A 25,633-nucleotide genomic window follows, 5' to 3' on the forward strand; every position below is an offset into this window, starting at 1 on the left:
TTAAATAAGGAACATAAAACAGGCGGCCGGTTTACCCAGATATGGTGATTAAGATTACGGATTCGTATATGTCTGAATATTTGATTTATTTTTTGTAAGTTTGTATATCATAAGTTTATATAATTTATAAATTTAGATATTAAAATCATAATTTATGTAGATTCGAAGTAGATACCGACAAATATTATCGGATATGCATCATTCAAATTCTATTTTTTTATGTAGATTTGTATATTTAAATTTGATTCTAAATTACAAAATGAAGAATATATTTGCTTTTGAGAGGGTGTGAATTTTAATCATTTCATTTTGGGCAGATTTGAATATTCTACATATGATTTAAAGTTTAAATTCAATTTTTATGATGTGTTGCTGTTTAATTCATCGATGATACATAATCATCAATACGTCATATATTCAGTCAATACATTAATATGATAAATATTTAATACACTATATTGTAAATAATTGGTATTTAGAATTCATTAATTGAAATATTTATTTTTTGACATGTAAATATAAAAGTTTTGGTAGTGGTGGACATTTGACATTATGAAGAGTGATGATTAAAACATAGATTAGTGGCGTATCTATCTATGTTTCCCACTTATTGTTGGGTTGGTGGTTGGATATATGTTATAGTATATATGTATTCATGATTCTCCCCCAAACCAATAGATCCTATACCATTCTTTTGCATTTGATGGAATTCGAATTATATTCTACATACAATTAGAGAAAATATACTTGGTTGGTCGGTCAAATTTCTCATTTTTATTTTCTCATATTTCGATAGGTCATGAATTCTAAACCCATTACGAGTATTCTTCTTTCTTCCCCTAAAATCTCCATTTCCATTCCCTCTAAATAAAATTAGGTTTAGATTTAAAATTTGTCAAAAAAATTTATAAAACACTATACCTTTAAATATTATAAATTTGTAGGCAAAAAAAAAAAAGATCAAAGTGTGATAACATGAATTAAATTACAAGCAAAAAATAAAATTTAATGTGGTTCGATTTTACTTACCTTATTATATTTCATAAACTCTAAATATTAACAAAATTGTTCTAAACCTCATCTCTTATATAAAGTCAAATATTGAGTTCCAAAGAAATTTCATTCCATAGAAGTTATGAACTAAATATAAATTTAAGAGAAAATCGCCTCAGTGACCAAAAAAAAGTTATAATATACGATTTTAACCAACTTTTTTTGGATTTGCCAAAATGACCAACAAAATCGCAACGCGAAATAAAAATCGCAACGCGATCCCCAGAATCGCAAATCAGTTTCCAAAATCGCAACGCGATTCTTGAAAATCGCAATGCGATAGTACAAATTCGCATTGCGATTTTCCAAAATCGCAACGCGAATATGAAAATCGCAACGCGAACACATAAATCGCAACGCGTATCCGTAAATCGCAACGTGTATCCGTAAATCGCAACGCGTATGGGTAAATCGCAATGCGTATCCGTATATCGCAACGCGTATCCGTAAATCGCAACGATAATCCGTAAATCGCAACGAGAATCTGTAAATCGCAACGATAATCCGTAAATCGCAACGATAATCCGTAAATCGCAACGAGAATCTGTAAATCACAACACTGAAATTTTGGGTATATAACACTGAAATCATAAACTAAATCCCTAAATCGCAACTCATTCCATCTCCATCTATCACTCTCTCCGGCGACATCCGTTCCTATATCCAACGACATCCTTCCCAATCCTGCAACAGGTTTTAGTTTCGCAGCTCGTCTGTTTAGTAAATTAATTTACAACCATGAAATCATCTAATGTTGATCATGTTTGGATAGATTTGTGTTTTGGAGGGTCATGGGATAATGTTCATGGTGTTTTACAATATATGCCTTTACCCATGAATCTTCAACTAAAATTGTCTTTACAAAAGTTAACTTATGAAACTCTAATGCTACGTGTTTCAAATAAATTGAATTTAGAGCCCCTAAGTGGATTTAGGCTATCTTATCAGAGAAATGGTAAAGTTTATTTGTTAACCGACAATGAAGATGTTGAACGATTCATTGCTTACATTAGTGTTTCACAAGATGATGTTACATTGTATGTTGTTGAACCTAGAAGTAGTATTGTTGGGTCAGTAGCGGGTAGTAATCAACTAAGTTTTTCTCAAAACCCACAACCTTTCTCTAATCCAAATCCCAATCAACTTTCAGCACCAAATTCCGGTTTTCGTATTGACCAGTTAGACGATGATGAGCCAACAGAAAAAATTGTGAGTACTAGTCAGTATTCGAAATTTGGTCTTGGTCAATATCCGGACTTTGATATTGGTCAATACACGGATTTTGATGATGTTTCAGAAGAAGAAACAGACCCTGCGTGTAATGATTTTGATATTGGTCAATACCCGAATTTTGATGATGAAACAGCCGTTGCCGAAGAATGTATTGATGATGATAATGAGGAGGAAGTTACGACTGTGAATGAACATGTTGAACATCCATTCTGTAATTCATATAATCCTGAAGAAGAAAAAGAAGAAGAAAAAGTCCCCGAAGAAAAGAAAATGCCACGGGCGTATAACTGGAATATGCCAGAATTACTTCAGATACCGGAAGAAGAGTTGGTAAAGAAAGCAGTTGATTGTTACACAAAAGTTATTCGTATCAAGAAAGATGATTGTTTTGATACAAAGGAAGACTTGAAGATAGCTTTGTATACGAAATGTGTGGAAGATGGCTATCAACTAAAAGTTAACAAATCAAGCAAAGATCGTTTCGAAACAAGGTGTATGATTGACAAAAACTGTACGTGGCGTATGATTGCAAAGAGAATAAAAGATTGCGAAATGTTTCAAGTTAGGACTTTTATTGATAAACATACATGTTCAAGAACCCAAGTTTTTCCTCACCATAGACAGGCAAACAAAAAGGTGTTGGGTGGTTTTCTGGCTGAGTTAATGTTTTTGAATGGCAGGGTATATCGGGGACATGAAATTATGACTGACATGAATGCTCGGTTCAAGATTAGTATATCATATTCTCAAGCTTGGAGAGCCAAATGTTATGCCTTGGAATTGTTGAGGGGGTCGCCAGAAGCATCGTTTGCCCAACTGCCGGCTTATTGTCACAATTTAAAGCTGAAAAATCCTGGGTCGGTAACTCATATCAAAACAGATAGAGATGGACGCTTTGAGTTGCTGTTTATCGCCATTGGTGCTACGGTTAGTAAATCAATATAATTTTGTTGACTCATTTTTGTTAGTTACATGCATTTCACATTTAAATGATTATATTTCTTGTGTATATTATTTTGTAGATTCGTTCGTTTATTACTTGCATGCACCCAGTTATTATAGTTGACGGAGCACATTTGAAAGGTCGATACCTTGGAGTAAACTTATTAGCAGTAGCCATGGATGCTAACAATGGGATATTGCCAATAGCTTACGGGGTTGGCAAATCTGAAACCTCTGATTCATGGACATGGTTTATGGGGCATCTTAGGGATTACATAGGTCCTATTAGCAATCTGACAATCATATCCGATAGGGCAAACTCAATTGACAACGCTGTTAGAAGGTGTTTCCCAGATGCTTTTCATGGACTTTGTGGTGTTCATTTGTATAGAAATCTAAAATCAAGGTCTGCTGGTATAAAAAAGCACAAATGGACATACTGGAAGGCTGTAAAAGCTTATCGGGAAGTGGATTTCAATAAGCATATAAATTGTTTAAGACGTGTTTTGCCTCAGTGTGCTCAAACACTAGAAGATGTCGGGTTTGAAAGATGGTCAAGAGTACATCAACTTGGAGTAAGATATGGTTTCATGACGTCTAATAGTGCAGAATCAATCAACGCTCTAAGTCGTCATTCCCGAAAATTACCCATTACTATGTTAATGGAGTTTTTTCGAGCCTCTATTCAACAGTGGTACTACAAGAAAAGAAACCATGCAGGTATTATTTCTTTGAATTCGTAACTTATCATATTTATATATTTTACTAAGTATTGTTTATTTAAATTTACAGGAACATTGGAACATCGTGTTACACCATGGACTGAAAAAAAGATAACGAAACGTGTTGTGAAGTCAACGTCATGGAGAGTTGAACCATGTTCAAACACTTTGTTTCAAGTACTGGATAATAACTTAAATGGGCTAGTCGATCTAAATGCAAAGACGTGTAGTTGTATGAAATGGCAAACATCTGGTTATCCGTGTGGCCATGTTATAAAAGTTGCTCTTCATTTAAACCAAGATGATTCAAGCGCATACGCTATGGATTGCTACACTACAGAAGTTTATCGACAGACTTATGCCGAGATTGTCTACCCTATTCCACATCCTTCTGAGTGGGACATATCAGATGACTTACAAACAGTTTTGTCACCAGCCATGGACAGAAGGCTACCTGGCCGACCAAAAAGTCACGATCGTATACCGTCTAAGGGTGAAGAAAAGAAGAGATCGACATGTAGTCGGTGCAAGGAAAGTGGTCATACAAAGTTGACATGTGGATCACCAGTGCCATCAAAATCATCTTTTCCTCTACCAAAATATGGATCCTCATCAAAATCCAAAGCTCATATGGTGTCAAGCAAAAGGCAATCATCTTTAAAATCCCAATCACAATTGGCTTCACCTTTTGGGACTGTTAACTTAGGTGGTTTTTAAATGAAAATCGCAATGCGATTTTGGTTTCGCGTTGCGATCTTGTCGTTGCGATTTTGGTTTCGCGTTGCGATTCTGTCGTTGCGATTTTCATTTCGCGTTGCGATTTTGGTTTCGCGTTGCGATTTTAAGTTTCGTGTTGCGAAAGTAAACTATTTCTTCTTCTGCAAATTGAAACTTGAATGGATTGCATTACTTCAACCAAAAGACAAAACAAAGACAAATACTATTTCACAGTGTTAAAGAATACACAGTTTAGCAGAATTGGCAGCAACCGAACAAATTTACTTTCAACCAAAAGACAAAACAAAGACAAATACTATTTCACAGTGTTAAAGAATACACAGTTTAGCAGAATTGGCAGCAACCGAACAAATTTACTTTCAACCAAAAGACAAAACAAAGACAAATACTATTTCACAGTGTTAAAGAATACACAGTTTAGCAGAATTGGCGGCAACCGAACAAATTTACTTTCAACCAAAAGACAAAACAAAGACAAATACTATTTCACAGTGTTAAAGAATACACAGTTTAGCAGAATTGGCAGCAACCGAACAAATTTACTTTCAACCAAAAGACAAAACAAAGACAAATACTATTTCACAGTGTTAAAGAATACACAGTTTAGCAGAATTGGCAGCAACCGAATAAATTTACTAAGCAATCTAAGTGAAATGGCTAATCTAAGTGAAATTACGAGTAAATTTATCATTAAGTTAAATATGGAAAATCTTAAACTTACCTCGTTGCGTAGAGTATGAACCTCATTCTGCAACGATACTATCATCTCACGTAGAGCGGCAACCTCACCACGTAAAGTTGACACCTCCACACGCCATGCACCATCGTTATCGCGTAGAGTACCGATCTCCTTACGCAAGGCATTGACCTCATCACGTAACTCCCTTGACTCATCCCGTGGAGGTGGAGGTGGAGAACAGGGAAATAGGAGTCGTGGCATCTTTGCCGGTCGCCTATCATGAGGTGATGGTGGAGAAGAGGCTCGATGATGTGACGGGATAGGTGATGGCTCTCGTTCTAGAGGTGTATAGTCGGGTCGATCGGGTGATGGCTCTAGGTGAGGTGATGGCTCTCGAATTGGAGGAAGTGGATGCTGCTCATCATCCGTGCCATCAAAAAAACTCTGACTAGCTTGCCACCAATCAGTGGCAAGCTCTTCCTCCGTGGGTGTCAGTCTTTGTAATGGAATGTTGGCCTCCTAAAATATAAAAACTCAAACAAAGTTAAACGTCTACTATTAATAACTTGTTTATATATTATATGAAAGTATTTGTGTTAACTTACATTATTTATTGTCGCATATGGTATTAAGTCTTCCCAATCCAACAGAGTTTTCCTCTTCCAGGAAATAGCCCTGGGAATATCATTTGACGTTTTTATTGCATATGTACGCATGCTGGGGAAAGCCTCGAATATCCAAATCTACAAACAATATAATAACAAAATTAGTAATTGTTAAATAATTAATTATAATTTTAGAAACATTATATAGAAATTCTTACCTTAAAGGCCCAAACAAAGCCTGACAAAGTGTATTTGGACCCATCGCCCCGCAAACTTTTGCGGTCATCAAAGGCAGACGACAACTTAGTCCAGGTAGCTTTCCATATATACGAACCCCACGGAAACAGATTCCATGCATTCAGGTCCTCTACCAATATTATTAGCTCCCGATGAATAGGTTGTCTGGCCTCTCTGCCTAAAAAGCCGGCATACACAAGTAGTAGAAGGCATACTCGGACAACATCGACGTCATCCATCCGAGTGAAACCAGCTTTCTTATTAAACAATTTCTTCAGGTCGTCGACATGTAGGTTCGGCTTCTCCATTGACTCATCCGGAAAAACCCGGGATAACCATGATGGGCGGGCGATATGACGAGTGTACCGGCCTACATCATCGTGTCCGAATCGTAGACCAGTGATTAAGCAGAACTCCTTCCGCCCAAAACAAGTATACGCTGGTGGAAAATGAAACCATATCTCTTCCTCACCACGTTGTATACTGTCGGGTAGATTTGATGTCATGGTCTGAAGCCATAAATGGGTCAAATTAGCATCTCCACCCGGATGCTGTACTCTCAGCCATGGCCCGAAGCAGGTTTCCTCAAACAATTGTCTTTGAGCAGGTGAAAGCTTCGAAGCAATTGTAGTGGCCAGGCTGACTTTATTTCTCAAGGTCAATTGAGCCGAAAAAAATTTCTACAAAAACAATAAACATACCAAGTTAGATATACCAAAAACTACACTGTGAAGATATATCAAAAACAATAAACATAAAAAGTAGTAGTTTATTCTTGAAACTAAAATTTGCAACACTGTTTTGTCTTTTGGTTGAAATGAAAATCGCAACGAGAGAATCGCAACGCGAAATGACAATCGCAACGAGAAAATCGCAACGCGAAATGAAAATCGCAACGAGAGTATCGCAACGCGAAATGAAAATCGCAATGCGATTTTGGTTTCGCGTTGCGATTCTATCGTTGCGATTTTCATTTCGCGTTGCGATTCTCTCGTTGCGATTTTCATTTCTCTCGTTGCGACAGTCATTCTCTCGTTGCGATTTTCATTTATCTCGTTGCGACTCTTCTGCAAATTGAAACTTGAATGGATTGCATTACTTCAACCAAAAGACAGAACAAAGACAAAGACAAATACTAACTTGAAAATCGCAACGAGAGAATAGCAACGCGAAATGAAAATCGCAACGACAGAATCGTAACGCGAAATGAAATCTAAGTGAAATGGTTAATCTATTATTGAAATGACCAGTAAACTTATCATCAGTTTCAATATGAAAAACCTACAATAATGCAAACATTTCAAAATAAAAATAATTAAAAAAACTAACCCTCGGAGGTTGATTTTCCATTTCTGAATATTGTGAGGGATTTCTGACCGTGAATGGTTGTGAGGGATTTCGCCGGAGATGGGGACGGAAATCTTCGGAGATGGGGACGGATTTCTTCGTCGTAGAGAGTGAGAGATGGAGATGAGACTGAGTTGTGATTTTAGGTTTTAGGTTATGAGTTGCGATTACGGGATTTTGTCTTAATATTCGTTTTTGTAATTTGAAAATAAAATACGCGTAGCGATTATAATGGCGCTTTAAATATCGCGTTGTGATTTACGGATACGCGTTGCGATTTTATGTATTATCGTTGCGATTTACGGATACGCGTTGCGATATACGGATACGCATTGCGATTTACCCATACGCGCTGCGATTTACGGATACACGTTGCGATTTACGGATACGCGTTGCGATTTATGTGTTCGCGTTGCGATTTTCATATTCGCGTTGCGATTTTGGAAACTGATTTGCGATTCTGGGGATCGCGTTGCGATTTTTATTTCGCGTTGCGATTTTGTTGGTCATTTTGGCAAATCCAAAAAAAGTTGGTTAAAATCGTATATTATAAGGCATTTTTGGTCACTGAGGCGATTATCTCTAAATTTAATTACAAAATAATTTACAACCAATAAAATAGCACTGAAATTTAATTAACATTAATTAGAATTTGAGTTAATACAAGATTACTTTATTGTACTAATAGATTTTGTCTTTCATATGTGGCAAATTATTGTATACGAGTTACAATTTTGAAATTCTCAAGAGAATATTCTAATGCTCTTCTACAGTCAAAGAATAAGACGGGCTATGGAAATTGGAAAATATGATAACAATGACTTGTCTTGATATGTAATTTCAACTCAAAGAATATATTTGTTGATGTTAAGTTTTAAATTCAAATTTATTGAATTTTTTTTAATAAAATTTATCTCACTTGATCAATTAATTATTAGTTAATTATTTAACTTTTTTTATTAAATAATGATAATTAGATTTCATTAATAAAATAATTACAACGCACCCAAGTAAAATAGAAAAATTGGGACAATAGTCACAAATAAAATTCCTACAAAAATAAAAGTATTAAATCCAAAGATATGAAGACAAATGAAAATTTTTCTTGAGAATGACGACCAACGTTAAAAGAATCTAGTAACCTTCATAAAAACTTGTTATCTTTGTCAAACAATATGTTTTACAAAGTGATAAAGGAGTTCTGAGCGAACCAAACTATCTGGTAGGTTAATTTGCTACATAATTTTAATTATATCGACAAACAACATTTTACAAAAAAAAAAGATCTCACTATATGTGACCACTAACAAATCAATCAAAAAATAAATGTTGTGAGGATTTTTGTGCGAGCACAAAAAATACTGCAAAGTTATGCAAAAAAAACGTACTCGTGCAAAAAAAAAAACAGAGAAAAGTGTGTCACGAGAATAGAGATTTTTATTCAAAATTGAAAAATAAAAGTCAAGAAAGAAAGGAAAATAAAAGAGATAGCATAAAAATAAAACAACATATAGTCACCGATTGTTGACAACCAACATTAAAATTAATTTCATTTTCGACTAAATAAAAATTAAATGGAATGAAGGAAGCGGTATAAAAATATTAAGAGAAAATTTGTGTTAAAAAAGAGATAATTATTCCTTTTTTAATATAAAAAATAACATACTATGAAAATAAAGAGGGATGATATTGATATTATTTTTTTGGTATAACCATTAAAATTTGATTTATTAATTGACTAATCCAGATCCGATATTGCAGAGATGAGAGTGACTCTCTCAATCTATTTTGTTAAATTTACAAACATTAGAATTCAAACTTTTAATCTTACTTAAGAAATTTAACGTCTTATCTCACTAAATCAATAAATTATTGATATAATAATATTAAAATTCAAATGTAATATATATAGTAACTGTTGTTTTTAACATACGACAATATAAAGTAACAAAATAAAATCCATAATCCATAATTCATTTTTCATTGCCGTTTGTATCGGTCTTTAATTCCACGAAGCAGCTGCCATTTTTGAATGATTAATAGTTCATCTAGAAAGGTGTAAAGATTTCTTTTTATATATATAAAATGGAGAGATATTGATGAACTTTCTAGCTAATCTATTGTCCAGTAAAAACAAGTGGTAGCCTAAGCTTTTGAACCTGATAACTTGGACTGCGTGCGGTGGTTTAGCAAAAATAGAATCTATATGCAATGGATATTAAAATTATATATTAATTATCGATTATCAATTAATTTAATAAGATAAAATATTATATTCTTAAAATTTAAATGTTTTTAGTGATAAAAGAATATTATTTTTAGAGAATTTAAATTCGAACAATTATATCTATAGGATGTATATGGTTTAAAAAGATTTTGAGCATCTACTAACTTATAATCATCTCAAATTATTTTAAATTTTTTAAATGTTATAAATAAAATAAACTAAATTTTAAAAATGACTTTTATAATAATTATTTATAATATCTTATTCAAATTAATTAATTATTAAATTAAATACCGATAATTAAAAATACCATCTATATATAGATTGCCAAGAGAGAAAAAAAAAGTAGAATGAAACTCGATTGACGGCACAATAGTAATTGCACTAACAATTAATCATTTATATCTTGAATAATATTGGGGGTTGTTCCCATCAAATTAACAGTCTTGCTACATTTGGCCTCGTTTTATTCATTAAGTCAAACATAAGGGGCAACACTAAGGAAAAACCTTGTAAAGTAATGGATCATTGGGTATTTGAAACAAGGGTAAACTACACGTTTAATACCCTAATTTCCACTTTTGTTTAATTTCTTTTGTTTCATTTTGGTTACTGATGATTTTTTTAAATCATATATTTTGGTTTTATTTTGGTCACCCGACGTTAAAAATTGAATAGAATTGTTGAAGTCATATATTTTTCTCAATGATGACACGGTGTTACCATATGATGACACGTCATTACCACCGTTAATTTTTTAACGGCCGGTGACCAAAATAAAATCAAAATTAAATGTTAGATATGATTTAAAAAATAAAATGACTAAAACAAAATAAAAATGATAGTTAGGGTACTAAACATATAGTTTACCCTTGAAACAATATATAGATTCCACGGTGAATTGAACCACGCATGCCTAACTTATGCCCAATTCTAAAATTATTCATATATTTGGGTATTGATATCAATTGTAAAATATATTTAAGATAAATAATTATTTAATGCACAAATTGTATATAATTTGATTTATACAATCTTGATTATATTAATATCAAACCCTAAAAATCCATTCTAAACCCTGACCTTTAAATCTAAACCATAATCTTAAAACTCTAAACATTAATCCTTAAATAATATAATACATTAAAATAGGTAGAGTTGTGTAAATTAAATTTTACACAACCTGTGTATAAAGTATTTTTCTTATATTTATACATATTGCGGTGATAATCTAATGATGTTATGTGTCAAGTCTAAATTAACATTTAAAAAGTAAAATCCACGAAAGAACATGATTGAAATAATATTGTTAATTTAAAATTTCAATTAATTTTTTATATTTAGAGACTAATTTAAAATTTAAGTCATAATTTTAAGACATACCATACAATTAATTCGTATTTGTATAACGCCAATATTACTCAAGGAAACAACTGAGGCAAATTTAGTAGAATAATCCTTACATAAAAATTATTTTGGGATATGTGGTTGGTGATAAATTATTTCGTAGTCTACAATATTTGCTACAATGATCATGAACTTACTTATCACATTGATATAATCAGTTTCATTAAAAAAAATATTTTATGGAATTCGTAAATCTGCATGACGAATTTCTAATCCACTATTTCACTATAACAAATGTCATAGATCTATAAATAATTTCCCACCAGCTGTATTTACCTAACCCCCAACATTTCCCCAATTTTACCTTCAGATGATGACTGAAAAATAATTATGTATGCAGTGAGATTCACAAATTTGAATGGAGGATGAAAAGTCGCAACCCTATCTTTGGTTTGGAGGTAAGCATAGGGATACAGAACATAAAAATATAATCAATTTTTTTGGATAAGCAAATATAATTAGGGATGACAAATTCAATTGATATTGTCATCCCTAATTATATCTGATGCAAATACTAACAAATAATTAGGGATACAGAACATAAAAATATAATCAAATTTGGTGATTAAATTGTAGACGAAATAACGAGCGATTTGATATTAATTTTTTTTGTTAGTATTTGCATCAGATATAATTAGGGATGACAATATCAATTGAATTTATTTGATATCAACTGAAATTATATTTAATCGGTTAATATATGTTTTATTTTTTTTGTTTTTAAATGAGATAAAACAATTCATTAAGACATCGAAGTTAATACATCAAAAGAAACAACAAAATGATTAACCTCGGGACAATGGTGAAGTTTGTGATTTGGAGTGAAGTTTGTGACGGGGTTATTTGGAATATTGGCAACCTCGGACCACTCTCTTTGTATCGTAATGCTCAAGAGGAACATTTTAAAGTTTTCACAAAAATCACTGATATGTTCTCGCCTTCTGGTGAGTGGAACTGGGAATTGTTGAGAAATGAACTCCCAGCACACATCCTTTTGTCTATTGCTGCTACCCGCCCTCCATTGTTGAATGGTGGTCGGGATTTTCCAGGTTGGAAGTGGGATTCACATCGTCGTTTCACTACCAAAAGCGCTTATGTGAGACGGGCTAATAATGTTGATAACGTGGTGACTTAGATTTGGAAAAATTTAACTAAATATAGAGGATTTCCAAGAGATCGGAATCTCCTGTGGCTCTTCCGCAAAGGACGTGTTTTATCAAACAAAGAACGAGTCAGACGGCACATGGCAAATGATCCGAGTTGAACCATTTGTGGAGCGGTGGTTGAGTCGTGTTCACATATTCTACGTGACTGCCCAAAACACTTGGAAAGCAGTGGTGAAACGCGAGTTTTATGGTGAGTTCATTAGCATGGATTTATTAGATTGGATTGAGAAGAATATTTGTAATCCACGTTATTTCCCAAAAGAATCTGGTAATTGGGATATAGCTTTTGGTTCCATTGTTTGGGGACCATGGACACGACGAAATAATCTACTATTTAACAGCTCATATAGAGCAGAAGAGTTAGTGTTGCAGCAGAGTACAAGACCCACTTTTGAGGCAGTTCATGCGCTGGCCTTGAGAGATGCACTTAAGGGATTCTGCAATGCTCATGTACAGCGGAATAAATCATGGGCTACTCCACCTCGTGATTGGCTGAAAATGAATAGGGACGGAAGTCACCGAGTGGATACAGGTTTGCCGACATGCGGAGGAGTTGTTCGCGATCATGAGGGTGCATGGCTTTCGGGGTTTACTAAATCCATCGGGTACTGTTCGGTTCTAGATGCTGAGTTATGAGGAATATTCGAAGGTTTAAACTTGGCTTGAGATCTTCGCTTGCAGCAAGTCATTGTAGAAACAGATAGTAAAGAGACTCTTTTGGCTATTAATAAAGGTTCGATTGAAGCTGGATATGCTCCAATGGAGCCACATATAGTTGATCTCATCAAACGAGATTGGACGGTTCAATTGGTTCACGTCCCTAGAGAATGCAATCGAGTAGTTGACGTTATGGCGAAATTGGCTTGGAAACGTTCTTTTGACATCCACTTCTTTCATGATCAGCCCCCCAAAATCAGTCATGCTTTTTTACGATGATGCTCCAATTATTTGAGTTGATGGCGTTGTTCACCTCTTAATGATTTCTTTTCTTTTCATTAAAAGAAGAAGAAGAGTAAATCGTTCTATTGAATAAAGAGCCCAATGTACAAGCACATGAGTCATACCATTAGCCACCCTTAGGACAAGGAAAACACTGTAGATCTCGAACGAATCAAATAAACGACGGATCTCATGATTGTGGAAGCCAAGAACCGATAGATCCTCATCACAACGACCCACCTCATTGACCACCAAAACAGAATCCGTTTCAACGCACTTCATCCTCAGTCAATAGCAAATCGAAGAACGGCGATCAATGCATGAAATGAATTTAAATATGTTGGATAATGTATTCAATATGAATATTTAAAAAATAATTTCATCATATTTAAAATTTATTACTAAATGACAAGAATTTTAAAGGAAAATTTGGTTTTACAATATATGGAATTAAAGGTAAATAAATTTATTGGAATAAGAAGTAAAATTGTAGGGGGGGTTTACTAATATTTTCTTTGAAATTATAATATAATGATGCATAAAAAATGCCATTTTTTTCATTTGATTTTAGTTTTGCCAAAAAAAGGTTTCTGGGTTTTCTGTAGTGACCCAATGGGTTTTTTGGCCCATTAAATTGAATCCTAAATCCATCATAAATAAATAAAAGGCTCATCCACTTTCAGTCCCGCCAAACTCCCGCTGCACCGCCGTCGACCACCACGTTCCTCCACTCTTCCACCGCGTAGTCACCAGTCCATTCACCTCTCTTCACTTCCGTATTCTTAATATTGAATATTACCCTAATTTCGATCCCAGAATGGAGGTTTTTGCTTTCTCAGCTTCATCTTTGTTCGGTTCGAGAATTAGCGAACCATTAGCCTTAATCTCCTCGAAACCGTCTTCCATGTAAGCCTCTTAACCAGAATTATGTCACTAATCATTATGAATAAAGGAAATTGTTCAAATTACCTTTTTTTGCAGGTTGAACTTCAAAAGAACTCCACTGATTAAAATCTCATGTGGTTACTCTTGCTTGGAAGTAAGTTTTTTTCTTCTTTTTATTTGAATTTAAATTCTCAATAATTTAAAATATTTTTATGATTCTAAGGAATTAACTGTTTCTCTTTGGTTTATTTTTTTTTCACTTTTTATGTCGTAAAAAATCTATTTTTTATCTGTTTTATTTAACGAGTGGATGGTTTTTTTTTATTGTTTTGATTAATGTTAATAATGAAGTTGGACTTTGCTGAAACCATGTAATCTTCTTGGTTGATGCTCTTCCGGGTACTGACATTGGTATAACACTTCTCATTTCAAGATTAAGGATGTTTATTATCGACCTCCAGGGACACAGATTAACCTATTGAATGGAGTTAGCTTTTCGCTTCCAGAGAAAAGGTAAATGCTTGTAAATAATAGAAAAATAATATTTTAAAATTAATGTTGCATACGGAATACTGTTAGGAACACTAGGTGATTAGCAGCTGATCAGATTAATATCTTAAAAAAGACAAAGAGAATGGTCATAAGACATTGAAATATCCTGTCCACCATCTACTCTGTTGAACCAGATCTAAAGTTGTATCATAGAATGCATTGTTCAAAGCTGATCTTTTGTTTGGTAGTAAATGGTTTGTGTGAATTACTGCAGCTTTGGCTTAATTTTTGGACAGAGTGGAAGTGGAAAAACTACCCTCTTGCAGGTCTGCCATATATGTTTATGAGTGTTTTTTATCATTCACTTTATATACCTTGTTTGTCTTCTTACTTTTGTTTCTCCTTTCAGCTACTTGCAGGGTTGAGCAAACCAACGTCAGGTTCTATTTATATTCAGAGATATACAGATGAAGGCAAACCAAATCAGTCTCCAAAATCTTTAGTTCCAGAAAGAGTTGGTATTGTCTTCCAGTTCCCAGAGAGGTACCTCATATCAACTGAAAAATACTGTTTGTCTTTGTTTGTTTGCTAGGGTTTTGAATCTCTTGATTGCTGAGTGCTTTTAATATTTTCTTCATGAGGCTTCTTTTGCATGTTTGCTGGATTTTTGAGTTTTCTGAAGTAGGCATGTTTTTGCAATCTTTCAGAGTTGTCTTATTTACATATATGTTTTTTTTTCTGGTTATGTACTTGTTGATGGAAACTCTTGCTTCTGTTATTAACAAATATTTGATGCCGATCACGCAACATGAATATTTATTTGGGTAATGCTTTACTGGTTTAATACCAATTAGTAATTTCACTCATCTTCTTATTATTGTCTTCTTAAGTTGATCTGTATCTTAGTTCATGTTCTTCTATATTCTGAAAAATGTTATATGGTATGTTGCTGGCTAGGTATTTTGTAGCGGACAATGTACTTGATGAAGTTACATTTGGCTGGCCAAGGCAAAGGGGTGGACCTCAATTGAAGGAGCATCTTGCACTAAATCTCCAAAGAGCCTTTAATTGGGTATGCATGCTCGTATCCTTTTTTTTTAATCTTTCTGGGGTCATTAAACTTTTCTTCTCACCTATTTATGGCTTTTAGTGAGTATTTCTTCTTAAAGGCTTCATTTTTTTCAAATCTAAGACGAATTCTTTAAATGATGTTAGGTTGGATTGATGCTCATATAATTTTTTTTAATATACTTTTGGTCATTGAACTTTCCCTCTCACCTATCTACATTTAGTGGGTATTTGTTCTTAAAGTGTCCATCTTCGCCTAATCTAAGATGGATTCTTTAAATTACGTCAGGTTGGGTTGAATGGTATCTCCTTGGATAAAGATCCTCACTCATTGAGTGGTGGTTACAAACGCAGACTTGCTCTTGCAATTCAATTAGTAAGGACCTAAAAGAGTAATTTACGACGTGCGGTGCAATTTTTAAACAAAGACATTTACTATATCAATTCATGTGTGATTATTTATATCATAACATGTTTTCTAGTCACTGATTTTTTTTTTCTGTGTTCTTTTTCATTATCTGATGGCTGAAGGCACAAGTCCCTGATTTGTTAATATTGGATGAGCCTCTTGCTGGTCTCGGTATGACATTGCTTTTTTCTATTCTGTTTTTCCCCTACATTTCTGTTATCTTCTGTTCATGATATAGTTTAGAAACTACAGTTCCTGGATAGAGCATGACTTATGAAGTAATTTCAGAAGCACCAACAATTTTGCTAATTGATTTAACTTTGACATGACCTATAAATAGTTCATTTTCTGATTTTTCTACCTTCTAAATTTTATCATTGCTTTTGCTTCTGCAAAATCAGATTGGAAGGCACGTGCAGATGTTGTGAAACCTTTGAAGCATCTGAAGAAAGAATTAACTATACTTGTTGTCAGTCATGATCTCAAGTAAGCCTTAGCTTCTGATTTACCATTCTAGTTTATTTCCATTGGAATGCTATATAGCTTATGTTGTCATAATTGGGTAAAAAAAGAACTGCATCAACCTTAATCGATTCATTCAATTTCAATGCTGTCCTTTAACAGGTCTTTTATAAATAAATGACTTGTATAACTTAACCAAACCAAGCTGACATATATTGTACCTGAACCCCTTTTATGATCTTAGTGATGAGATCCAAGATGCAATCAATCAAATTTTGTTGTTTATGATTCTCTTTTGATAGCATGTGTTCATACTTTCAGCTCATGGAGCTTTTTGGTTTATTTTCAGGGAGTTAGAAGATTTAGTTGATCGATCTTGGAGGATGGAAATGGGTGGAGTTCTGAGGGAAGAGCAGCTAGTGGTTTAGTATAGAACATTGCCTGGTTTATTGACGTTTCTTTCTTTGAGGTCTTATAATCTCTCTTTTTCTTCAAGTTTTCAGAGTAGATTCAGGTATTGATGTATCTCAATGATGCAATTCCTTGAGTTGCATTACTTGCGGACCAGAATTTTCCCACGAAAGAATTCAGACAAGACTTAAAAAGTGACCATAAACACATCTTCAGAAGAATACAAAAAACTAAGTGCATAATTTTATTATGACACCCAGAGGGATGAGACATATTTCTCCTTTTATTGAGACTGTTAACACACTCAAACACATTACGACGGAGCTGATATTGTAAAGCCACAAGATTGACTGAAAGCTATTAGTGAGCATTTGTTGCCATTCCTTCATTACAGCTCCAACACCAAGTCTAAAATAGCAGCGGCAGAAGATGGACAGACATATGTTAGAAAAAACTAGTTACACAACTACTTGATTGCAAAGCTCAATACAGTCTATATCGCTACTGTCTATATATTAACATCACAATGATATATGGGTTTAGGAATATATTTCTAATTATGTAAAAAAATTGTCTATTTATTGGTTAATTATGAATGTTGATTCTAATGGTGTATTAAAATATTAGTTATTTATATATATATATGTGTGTGTGTGTACTTTTTTGAGAAAAATCCTTGACCTGTGGTTGTGCAGCATTCTGATGATTATTCATTGAACCATTTTCCCTTTCAACATCATTATTGATTTTTTTTTGGCTTAAACATTTTCCTGGTTTGTACTTTGGAATCAACCACTTAAACAATGGCAACTAAATGAATGCCAAAAATAGTTGTAAATTGCAAGAAGAGTTTATATCATTTTCAGGGGGTGCATGATACTTACAGTCTGCATCTGTTTTGATCCAGTGCTCCCCATTTGAACTTGCAGCCGTAGAGCCAGTAACCCTATATTGAGGCTGGGGCACTACTGAGATGGACTTGTAACTGTGTATTCCTACCTCGGACATTGATCTCTGAGAAAACCAGTTCTTCACTTTATCTTGGTGCATCTGCTCTCCATTAGTATAGTTTCCATCATTGTAAGGAGGATTTTTCATCTTATTCCTATCCAATTGTGTTAACTCTCTTTCAGCTATAGAGCTTTCAGGATAGATTTTTCTGTGGAACAGTTTAATGACCTGCATGCCACACTGAAATTAAAATTCATGCTGTATTACTCTGTATCCCTTTCATTGGAATAATTAATCTGATGGACTATCTTTGAACTTGTTTTTGCAAAAATCTTAATTTCCTTAAAAAAGTTTAGATCTACTGTTGTCTAGGGTATAAAAATAAATGGAGAATTAGACTTGTCTTATGTTGCTCCAACCTCTTCATTTTCTTTGTCCCATGTTTAACACCATATCCATCACATATCCTGGGCATGATTTCTAATTCTCATAATATATGAAATAATTTGGGATATCTGAATCAGATACATATACCTGTATCTGACATATCCTGGGCATGATTTCATTATTACTTTATTATAACAAAAGGTCATGTTGTTGACTTCTAGACCCTAGGACTCAAATAATCTGACTTGTCAGTGGTTGACTCCTTGTCCAGCGAATGGTTTTAAGGCTTGAGAATCATGGTGTTGCCACAAAATGTGTTTTCAGAAGGTGGATACCACCGTCGGATTTTGCATTCTTGAGGTCCTTATTCCTTTAAATGCTTATAAATTATTCGAGAATCTAGGACCAGGAGAGAAGACTCACCTTTTGGAGTTTTTTCTTGGTTGGAACAGAATTAGTCTCTTTGGTGGAAGAGATAGAACTCCCAGAAGAAGCATGAAACTTTTTCAGAATCTTCTTGATGAGACATTTAAGAGTTTTACTTGTTTGCTTGGTCTGCATTTCCTCTTTCCCACATTTTTCCTTAGGACTCTCTTCTGCTGTTTTTGCACAGTAGAACAGTTCTGCAAGTGATTGCTTTTCTTTCTTTACCTCAAATTCTGGACGTTCAATTGAAGATCCAAGCAGATATCCTCGAAATGGACATATGATTGCATTCTCATATTCTTCAACATTGACTTCTTGCATTGGCTTACTGCTAAGTGTAATTGTGCTAGCCAGACTGCTCCTTCGTGATGATTCAATGGACCCATGTCCTTCAGCTTCAGCCTCAGCCTCAGCCTCAAGGAACTTCTCCAGTTCATCATTGATGACCTTCAAATCATTTTCTGTCCCCTCTGTTTTTCCCTCAGTAATATTTTCCAGAGACATGGTGAATGTTGGTGTTATAGGCTCACTGATAGTCAGATCAGATTGAAGAGTTCCAATGGTGAGAAAGCCATGAAATAGCCTGGGGATGACGGTGGATGTTTTGTCTCCAAAGTTGCCTTCTACTCCCTCGGCTTCGAATTCTGTGAACTTTTCATTTTCCTCTTTGGGGTGAGTTGAGTATCTTGCTCCATGTCCGTATGTGGAAGTTGATTTCAGATGGGAGTCTTCATCATTGAGGGATGAATAAGCTGAAAGACAGGAGCAGTAGTTCCCTGAAGTAGAGTTTAAGGAATATGACATCAGACGCAGTTGCAAAAAAATGAATTCATGTTGCGCTTAAGCTGAACATAAATATTCATTTTAAGCACTTATACTGATTGACTTAGTTTAACCCTCTTACGATGAGTAGAGATAAGATAGCCCTGATACCATGAATATTGGTGGCTACTGCATTAGAAAAATATTAAGGCAGAATGATTCTGAGTTCTGAATCTCAGCCATACGGCTGTGACCACCTAGTTTTGACTATAGTATATTTTAGCCTCTGCTTTAGGTCTATAATATATATGTTTTAAACTATAACTAGCCTGGGTTAACTTCAAGGGAATCTAATGACTAATGCTTTAGTTCATGCTGAGCAAGTGTGCAGATTATAGTACTCAGCCGTGCCGATTCAATCTAATGATGATTTTCATGTCTTGGGGATTGTTTTGTGAATGAAAGAAGTTGGAATACCAGTTGTGAAATCCTTGAAAGGCTCAATATTATTTTGTCGTAACTTATGCTGCATCCATCCTAGTAACTGCAATAACAACAGTATGAGGTTCTGCAATAACAACTGTAAAAATCTAATAAATTGGAGAGTTACCTTCATTTTGTTCTTGCTTTGAAGAGCTTGATTGATGTCAGATTGTTTTGGTTTTCATAGGAATTCTGTGTAGATATAGTTATTTTCGATGAATAAATAGAGAAACATCTCGGATCTCTGCATCATTACCTGTAACAATTAATGAGCTAGTGATTGCTAGAAGGGTGTGAGATGGGTATTGAGTGGAGAGAAACAAGTAGAAAAATACAGATTTTGGTTGGCTGCACTATATCAATATCAAATCAAATTGAAAACTGAGTGATTCATAGACACTCGACTCCATGAGTGTCATCTCTATCCTGCATTAAATGCATTGTTGTAGGTTCGTGGCTATTTGAACGTATGCAAGATCGGATAGCTATTGATTATCAACTATTATTGATTCTTGACGTTGATGAGTTTATCATGGCTATATCCTATATCAGATGGTGATGTATTGTTTATTGAGAAGCATGCAAACATATTCATTTGCGTATGCACGTTCACTCCAGTCTACACGTATGATTACTTTAGGACGTGTACTTTGTTATAGGATGCTGCCACCATTACGAGGACTGAAACTTTTTGGTGGGATATACTTACAGGTATCTACCTCGAATAGGTCCCCATCTATCGTACTGATGTCAATATGGTCTTTTTCCAGCTAAAATATCTCAAACAATCTTATATGTTAGGAACTGCAATTATTGGCTTCATAATCAGAGGTGCTTTCAGTTGAAGCTTGGTGAAATCTGCAACATTGCTGAACTGTTGGCAGGTGATAAACCATAATCATGCATTTGCTTAAATTTTTGTTAATGAAATTTATTTAATACCATGTTCCTTAATTCGTTTTAGTTTTAGACCTGATTAAAACGGGAACATCTACATCTCATATGGGACATAGCAGAGGCAATTATCTCTGTATACTTTGTATTTCTATGCTTTTCTTATTATGAACGATCATGTTAATACATCTGTACATCTCATATGGGATGTAGGACATAGGCAAATTTCACTTTATAATCTGTATTTCTCTGTCTCGCTGTGAATGATCGTGTTAATAAATCTCTAAATATTGCAGCTTCCATAAATTGAAAAACCTCGACTTCACCATGCAATAATGTCTTCGTAGTCGTTTTTTATACCTATGGTTGGTGATTCCGATAATTGAATTTGCACTTGATGAAGGCATGATAATGAATTCCTTATTGCAGCGTAAGATTGCTACTGAGACGCTTTCTTGTTTTTGCATGTATATTCTTGGATTAAGAAAGTTGCTACTTAGGGTCGTCGACTCTGGTACATCGGTATACCCCAAAAGCTTCTAAGATTCTGAGATGTTAGAGTGAGCCGAAGAGGAAGATCTCATTCGCATTGAGACGAGCCACCCCAAAATGCCTTAAACATGAAACCTTAGCCCCCCCAAATTTGGATGTGAGTGCGTCTTTGTCATGGTCCATTGTGTTGAATAATTATATTCTGTTATTCCCTAACAGTAAAAGTGCAGGGGTGATTTACTTACATCACATGTATGTTTGATGACAGCTAACATCGTTGATAAAGTGTCTTCGGAAATGATATTTTAAGCACAGACGTGTTGCTCAAATAGCTAGTTATGTCAAAATCTGCAGTATTCCCATAGTCCATGTTACCCTGGCTTTTAATATTCTTTTAAGTATTCGTGTATGATACTTATATACGATACATGTTAGGGAATACGAGTGCGAGAATACGATCTTTCAAATATATGAAAATAACCTGAAATATGAGTATACTTATGTTGGGCGTGTTCATATTTAGTACTCGTATCCCGGCCCGAATAACATAACCAACAGTTTGTCTAGTTGATCATGATTGTAATAATTCATTTGCATAGTAATTTACATCAAAGACTGTTTAATTGGAAGAAATATAATTGCTAAGAACATGAGTGAAGTTAAAAGAGAAAAAAACAAAGTAGATACATGTGTAATTGCCATTTTTGGAAGAAAGTGAGAATGGATTGCCCCCCATTATTGCATTCTAATTCCAGGACAATAGCAAAGAATGCACTACACATGACATTGTGTTGCCTGAATCAAACCCAGATTTGATGTTGAACATGTGAATCCCACATGGTGCTTTTTGAACTTTTTACTGTTTGCCCATTACGAGAATGGAATCATTTGTACATGTGTACTTGATATAAAACTATAATATCAATATCTTTGATATCAGTTTTACGATCTACGATTGAAATTTATGATAGTTTATTCTAATAATGTTGTTTTCAAGATTTACGATTTGATCTCTCTTTCAGAATGTAATGCCTCTTACCATTGCATTTGCATCTCACATTTGTTTAATTCTATTAATATAGGGTAGATCTTAACCTTTAAAATTACGGAAGATGAAATTTATTAAGAGATATAATATTTTTCGACATCTTTCTTTTAGAGATGAGGTTTTATTGGGTATTGTGAGAATTTTGATAATACGCCGAATTTTATAGATTTATATAATTTTATGTATTTGAACTCTTTATTTTCTATGTGTTTATAGTGATTTTTTTTCTCACTCGAAAAATAAACAAGGTCGAACTGTATAAATTATATTATATTTATGCTTCTTCTTTTTACGTTGATCTCCTTTTAATTACTTTTATACTTATGGATTAATAATGGATAGCTAAAGAGAAGTCTGTTTTCCTTTAGCTAGATCCTGTGCTTTATTAGTCTTGTCCAAGGGTCTACTTGCTTGGACGAGCCTTCGCACAACCCCTTTTATATTTAGGAGCCGTCCCTAAAGTGAATTAATATTTATTAGTCAAAAGAATATTTCAATTCAAATATAATTAATAAAAAATAAAAAAAAATAAGTGCTCAAGCTATGCTCTTAATTGACTTTAAGTGTTTAAAAAAAACTCGCTCAAAATAAATATTTAACGTTTTCTCCGTTTCTATTTTAAGTGTCTACATTATACCATCGTTAAAAATTGTTATCCAATTAAAATTTGCATGTGTCGTATTTTTAAATTCATGATGATTTTTCAAATACAAATATAAAAAAATAATATATTTTAATACTAATGAAAGGTAAAAAAAAAAATTATTGTGCTCTCCTCTCCTCCCCTTTCAATATTTTTCTCTCTTTCCACTTTGTCTCAATCTAGGGTTTAGGATTAATATTTTAAACGGAATTAAAGTCTTAAAAATTACTTAAATTTTATGGGAACTCCTAATCTGTGAAAAATATCAAGTGCCTTTAAAATCGTGTTATAGTTCGAGAATCGTATATTATTATTGCAAAATGAAAGTCTTTAATTGTAGTGCAAATATATCTTGAAGCAAATAAAAGAGATTTTATGGGTGTTTTCAAGTAAAAGAGATAATTTTTATTTTTTTAAATTTAAAATTAATAATTTAAAAAAAAAATCTTCATTGAAATTACAAGATTGTTATTATATTAGATAATTTTAATATCTCTTTTATATTTTTGTTATGTAGTAAACATTGTAAAATTTTCAATATTGAATAAATCGTTAATTTAAACTCTCGAATAAATCCAAATGGGTTACATTAATACCATAAAAGTAAGGAACATCACGTGTTGATTGTCACGTGCCTGTCAAATACATTTTTTTTTATTTTTCTTTCAAAAATAAAAGAGTTAATTATATCAGATGTCCACAAACTATGACCTTTGTTTTATATTGCTCTTGAAATTTTATAATATTTCAATTTCATCCCCAAACTACGACTCTCATTCTAAATTAGTCCTTAAACTTTTGAGCATTCCAATTTCATCCCCAAACTATGACCTTCATTTTAAATTAATTCCCAAACTTATGAACCTCTAATTTCATCCCTAAATTCATCCAAATATGTAATTAGTTTCAACCATAGTTTAACCTAAACTTTATTTTTTAAAACATATAATGATATAACTTGGACTAACAATTTTATTAACAAAGGATGTGATTAGTATATACATATAGTTTGGGAAGAAATTGAAATGTTCAAAAAGTTTGGGGACTAATTTAGAATGAATTTCGTTGTTTGAGGATGGAATTGAAATGTCCAAAAGTTTGAGGACAAATTTAGAATGACAATCATAATTCAAGGATGAAATTGAAATGTTTAAAAGTTGAAGGACTAATTTATAATGAGGATCATAATTCAAGGATGAAATTGAAATGTTCAAAGATTAATGTAATACTTTTATGTTCACACTCTTAAATATAAAAGATGAAACTTAAATGGTATTAATTTTTTTCAGGAAAAAAATATATTTACGTGAAAAAATCGATGATAAGAATATAGAAAAAGACAAACTAAAATAATATTTTAGGTAAATTAGAAAGTGATCATATCATTCTACTTATAAGTGGAAAATAAAAGTTAAAATTATGAAGAGAATATAACGGCTTTTTAAAATTCAGTGAAGAATATAAATTAATTTATTAATGATAAACTATAAAAAAACAACTAACAATAATTAAATTTTCATGTTATTTAAGATATCTAAAAAATAATATGATAAAGTGACCGTGTTCAAAAGAAATATGCTCTCATTACATGTTTTGGACACAATTAACATAGTTAAATATGAACATCATAATACGACAATAAAGATATACATATAGATCTTATCATCGTCTAATAAGAATAAATTAAATACTTAAAAACCCAATATTTGATTAATATATAATATTTCTTTATATTATCAACAAATCTATTGACCACATAATTAAAGAACAAGATAAATAACTAAAACGTAACATCTTGTAATTAATAGAATTTTATATGATTTATAAATTCCAATTTCTTATGATTGGTAAAAGCCCAATCTAACCCATAATATTACTTACCGAAAGGTATGGCAGCCCAAAATTGACGGACCATAAATATAACACCTTAATTCTGTCAACCGGTTATATGATATACAAGACAAATCGTTGATATTTTTAGAGGTCACAGTCTCGAACATCAACAGTTGCAAGAGTGATTGATTGTTTATTGTCAAATGGTTGAGAGTACTTAGAACAAATATTACTTTGTAATGTTTTTAGCTTAATTAAAAAATCTGTTATTTGATTTTTTTCAAAAATATATAGATTTAGAATATATGTTATATCAAATATTTAATAGTTAAACGTATTTTGTTAGATTTTAAGAAAAAATATTCAAATTTTAAATATAAACAACTTAAACTATAATTAATAGTTATATGATATATATTCCATAATATAACAAAATCAAATAACACTAAAATATTATTTCTTTTAAAATAGTTATTATAAGATAAAATCTGTTCAGTGCTATTTTAACTAATTGACAACACACACAAATTGTGTAGATACATCTTTTGCAACTTAGGACCTCTAAAGAGAACAATTTTCGTTTTTACTATTGAGAACTACTTGATATGTTTAATAAATACACTAAAATATTATAGAAGTATAAATAAGTCGGGGTGAACTCGAACTTTAAATATTACGAGAAAAGCTATTTT

The 25,633-nt window shown here is 33.0% G+C and overlaps 1 protein-coding gene and 1 long non-coding RNA gene across 2 annotated transcripts; one reads left to right on the plus strand and one right to left on the minus strand.

The window, feature by feature from the left end:
* Nucleotides 1-13,963: 13,963 nt before the first annotated feature.
* On the plus strand, nucleotides 13,964-18,176 carry LOC120125255 (ABC transporter I family member 11, chloroplastic-like). The gene is made up of 11 exons (XM_039143733.1): nucleotides 13,964-14,201; nucleotides 14,277-14,334; nucleotides 14,614-14,693; nucleotides 14,947-14,998; nucleotides 15,082-15,215; nucleotides 15,630-15,744; nucleotides 16,030-16,116; nucleotides 16,272-16,320; nucleotides 16,551-16,635; nucleotides 16,961-17,038; nucleotides 17,952-18,176. The coding sequence occupies exons 1-11, from the start codon at nucleotides 14,113-14,115 to the stop codon at nucleotides 17,992-17,994; spliced, it is 870 nt and encodes a 289-aa protein (XP_038999664.1). The 5' UTR covers nucleotides 13,964-14,112; the 3' UTR covers nucleotides 17,995-18,176.
* A 1,260-nt stretch (nucleotides 18,177-19,436) lies between these two features.
* Nucleotides 19,437-20,471, minus strand: LOC120125261. Its single transcript, XR_005516355.1, has 3 exons — nucleotides 20,159-20,471; nucleotides 20,026-20,092; nucleotides 19,437-19,562 (listed from the first exon to the last, which is right to left on the minus strand). It is a non-coding gene; the product is annotated as an uncharacterized LOC120125261 (long non-coding RNA).
* Nucleotides 20,472-25,633: the final 5,162 nt, after the last annotated feature.

Source organism: Hibiscus syriacus, unplaced genomic scaffold, assembly GCF_006381635.1.
Source record: "Hibiscus syriacus cultivar Baekdansim isolate YM2019G1 unplaced genomic scaffold, ASM638163v2 tig00110430_pilon, whole genome shotgun sequence".
In the NCBI taxonomy this organism is placed as follows: Eukaryota; Viridiplantae; Streptophyta; class Magnoliopsida; order Malvales; family Malvaceae; genus Hibiscus; species Hibiscus syriacus.